Source organism: Primulina huaijiensis, chromosome 5 (assembly GCF_012295235.1).
Source record: "Primulina huaijiensis isolate GDHJ02 chromosome 5, ASM1229523v2, whole genome shotgun sequence".
NCBI lineage: Eukaryota > Viridiplantae > Streptophyta > Magnoliopsida > Lamiales > Gesneriaceae > Primulina > Primulina huaijiensis.
The window spans coordinates 16,044,932-16,049,036 of NC_133310.1; the positions used below are offsets into that span (position 1 = coordinate 16,044,932).

General features: G+C 38.0%; 1 protein-coding gene across 2 annotated transcripts; it reads right to left on the reverse strand.

The window, feature by feature from the left end:
- Window positions 1-340: 340 nt before the first annotated feature.
- LOC140976685 (HIPL1 protein-like) lies at window positions 341-4,105 on the reverse strand. Of its 2 annotated transcripts, none has more exons than XM_073440941.1 (7): window positions 3,861-4,105; window positions 3,553-3,710; window positions 2,448-3,242; window positions 2,139-2,355; window positions 1,819-1,997; window positions 1,010-1,245; window positions 341-796 (listed from the first exon to the last, which is right to left on the reverse strand). In XM_073440941.1, exons 1-7 carry the CDS (start codon window positions 3,952-3,954, stop codon window positions 391-393), a joined length of 2,085 nt encoding a protein of 694 aa, XP_073297042.1. In that variant the 5' UTR covers window positions 3,955-4,105; the 3' UTR covers window positions 341-390. The 2 variants fall into 2 exon arrangements, with proteins under 2 accessions (XP_073297042.1, XP_073297041.1); XM_073440940.1 differs by having other exon boundaries at window positions 1,010-1,251; window positions 3,861-4,098.

The window sequence follows — 4,105 nt, forward strand, 5'->3', positions numbered from 1 at the left end:
TTTATTTTAGTAAATATATAATTAAGTAATATTTGAAATAATATAAATATAATAAATAATATTCTAAAAATAAATTTTTGAGAATTGAGTTTAGAATTGGGCTTGAGATGTGTTTTATATTTGATAGAGATATTTTACTATTTAAGGTTAATTCTGAAATCTGATGATTATATATACCAAGTCCAATCCAACTACAAAAACAAATCAGATTTAGGGGTCGTTCTATATTTAGACCTAATTTTAGGGGTGTTGCTGTAATTTTCTCTTCTCAATCCTATCTTCATGCCGAAAGAATAAGTGCCTATTTTCAAGTGAAAGTTGATGCACACTGCAAAAGACATATCATGGAAGGCTGTAATCTCAATACAATGATGCAAATTAAAATAAGTTTCATAATAATGCATAATAGTTGATAAAAACCAAGCATAACAAAGAGGTCAACATAACGAAAGTCGAATATGGATCTCTATAAAAACCTGCTTCCGAACGAGGGGATGAATCAGGACCTGGTGAAGGCAACGTAGTCTCCTTAGCGCATGTGTAGTTGCAGCGACTTGCTCGAACGATCCTATAAACGCCACTATTCGTGAGGAGGTAAACATCCTTATTGTTATCTTCGCCAAACGAAAATATGTAACTCAATGCCGGGAGTGAACTTTCAGGAGAAAAACTGCAGTTTACAGGAGTGTCGTGGGCACAATTGAACGAGATCCTGCTACTCACAAATTTCCCGCTGTTGATGGGATTTTCACTGCCTACCCAGATAGCACCTCCGTAAAGATCTGCATACAGATACCTGGAATCGGGTACACAATTCAATGCCACGTTTAAACTGACAACCAAAAAAGATTAAAATGCAGAAAAGTCACTCCCCTCGACAAAATCTGTATCCATTGGGTAAATTTCTTGAAATTTCCTTCATGTTTTCAACATTGATGTGTACTATATTTTATACATCAGTTCTATGTAATATAGCTTTTGCATCATCTCAAAGTGTGTAGTTACTTACTTTCCATACATACAAGGATCGGTGGTGGATCTGTAGAAGTAGCCACCGGTGATTGATGCTGAACCTTCGTTTGTATTAACATCAGAGCGATTATATCCCATAACAGGGAAAATTGCCTTTATTGAGCTGGGTGTAGTATTTCCGCCAGGTGACTGAGAAGGAGAAAAGAGGTAAGGGCCCTCATAGACACGCCATCCGTAATTCCCTTCTTTGGTGATCAAATTTACCTCTTCATACTGATCCTATTAAAGGATTACGACGCTTTAATACTCATAAAAATCACTTGCAAGAAGGGTTGGATATGGAAATGGAGATAAGTCCAAACAATAATATCTTTGAACAGATGTCCTAGTTCCGTAGTGCCATCACTGTGACTCGCACTGTAATACCGAGTCTCACATTGAATCGTGGGAAGAGTGTAACGGGATTTATAAGCCCATGTGATGAACTCTTCTAATTAATTAGATGATCATTTTCGTAAATGAGTACAAATACAAGATAGTAGTTAATAACCCGTTATGTAGAATCTCATTTGCATGTTCCAATTGGCATGGGGGTGACATACACAACCTAAATTACCAAAACCACCACCTAGAAGCAACCCACCAATCCACCCTCTAATGTAGGCGCAGAAATTTCGATGGAGGGGTTTCCAGGGAGAAGAAGGAGAAATTAATGTATAATACCTACGATACTGGAAAAAGATCGTATAGTTACTGAATTATCAGTTGTTTCATTTGAGATTATCTGTATATTTATAGAAACCAAGTGTTGTAACCAACAAAAGTTATTGAAGTGCAACGATATACCTGCCCAACATCAGCACATAAAAAGTATGAAGGCCTTATAGAATCGAAACAGCAACGCCAAGGATTTCGGAATCCCATAGCCCAAATTTCTTTGGCTAATCCTTTAACGTTAGCGTATGGGTTGTCCACTGGAATTGAATAGTTTCCCCACAGATCAAGGTCATTAACTTCATCAGAACCTAAACCAAAAAGGTCATGAAGACAAGAAAGAAAAGGTTTTATTATGCAACTTACAAGATTAGCATATCAATTTTTGCATAAACGCTTTATAAGTTCAAATTTTCTATTATTTACTAACTTTGGTATTTAAAACAACTCACTCGGTGTTTTATCGATGTCAAACCTCATGATCTTCCCAAGCAAAGATCTCTTGTTTTGAGAGAAATTGTATGGATCGGCCATCCCCCCACCATCTCCCATCATAAAGTACAAATACCCATCATTGGGTCCGAAAAGGATTTGGCCTCCATGGTGTGCTGTAAATGGAAGTCCCATTGTAAATATCCTTCTAACTTCAGAAGGGTTAGCACGACTTGCCTGGTAAAAGAAAAGATACCTGAAACTTGTAACAATGAACAAAATAAAATCAAGAACAAAGAGTTTTACTACACACATACACATATATATACCATTGAAGGCTGGGAAGCACTGCCATTAACAGTGAACTCTGCTATAACGCTTTGATAGCGACAAGGTTCCGCACCGCTGTCGGGACTTAGTTTCGCAGGATCACAATTCACATCAGAATTACATGCACATCTTCCATCACAGTTCGGCCCATTTGCTTTGTCACAGCTGAACGACGCAAAAAACCGGCCATTTTCCATGAATTTTGGGTGAAATGCGATTCCCAATAATCCAAATTCAGTATCAAAGTGAACTTCATCCGTTAAGTCAAGAAAGGGACTGGTTTCCAGCTCGAGTATTCCTCCAGAGCCCTCGTCTGGGATCGTTGCCAACCAAATGACACCTTGTTGATTTGAGAACAAGGCGCGGTTGGAGCCATCAGGATGAGCAACCATGTTGATGTATGATCCGTTTCCGATTTTCTCAAGGCACATACCGTTTGTAGGGCTCGGAATTCCCGTACTATTCAGAGTGACAGGTTCACCAGCAAAGCAAGCCATCCCATCATCAGATGCTCCACCCAGGGCATCACAGAAATCAGATTGTGATTGCCAGAGATTGGTCAATTTGGTGGAACTTGAGTTTGTGGGTATTCCAGCTCGACCTTGCAATGCAGCAGAGAAGGGTGAATTGACAATAGACACATTTTGACAAGTGTTCCATACTTTTGAACAAAAGTCGTTTGTAGATTGGAGGGATTGTGTCGAATCTTGTGAAACAGTGGAGTTGCAAAGAACTGGAACTTCACGAGGAACTGAACCGATTCGAAATAGCTCAGCCGAAAATGGATCACACCTCTGTAAATAATGAGATACAACATACTCAACATGACGTTCTGTTATCTCTAATGCAAAAGTACATGAAACAAAAAAGACAAATACCATTCTCAACAAAAAGATATACAACTAACAGTAAATTGGACATTTACAGGTAACCGCTCTTGATACACGCGCATAGCTTCAAACTCATATAAAGGTCTACAATTAAAGAATGAATCTTTACAATGAAACCAAAAACATAAATTCAAACATAAATCCACACAGTCTCAACAGGAATCTTGTGTAATAAAACCACATGAATATGCAGAAAAAAATACATAATTCTCACCGCACAGAGGATTGATTTGAGAAGAGAAGCACAGTCAGTATCCGAAACATTCATCGAAAAAAACTTCTGCTTCAATTTCATATTTTTAGCATAGTTGCAGCATGTGGTTTCATTGTAAGCACAAAACGCCCCACGATAGTTCGGAGCATAGGGTGCTCCTGTAAATCAAAATTTCAGCAAAAGAAATCATATTTAACCCAAAATTCTAGGGAAAAAAGATAACCATAATAAGCCCAAACCAAATAATTTAACCAGAGAGAACCACAAAGCACAACAAAGACCAATGAAAATTAAAGCCACAAACTTACTTGAATCAGTACAGAGAGGCAGAGCAACGGAAATATCAAGAAACTGGAGCAAGACCAAGAACAAAAGAATAATGAAACGAATGCCTCCTCCCATGGTTCCAAAGTAACAAAACTTTCATAGGAGAAAGCCAAGAAACCAGATTTTGAAACAGGGAAGTGGGATCAGCGATGTGAAGCCAAATGGTCCAAAAAGTTGACATTATTCTAGTTGCTGGAGTCAAGAGATGAAGATATACATATAATAA

Excerpts from the sequence above, each read along its gene's own strand:
- LOC140976685 (XM_073440940.1), bottom strand. The coding sequence starts at position 3,954 with ATGGGAGGAGGCATTCGTTTCATTATTCTTTTGTTCTTGGTCTTGCTC. Across the intron at positions 3,711-3,860 it reads GCCTCTCTGTACTGATTCAA|GAGCACCCTATGCTCCGAAC; the intron begins GTAAGTTTGTGG and ends TTTGATTTACAG. Across the intron at positions 1,998-2,138 it reads TGACATCGATAAAACACCGA|GTTCTGATGAAGTTAATGAC; the intron begins GTGAGTTGTTTT and ends TTTTTGGTTTAG.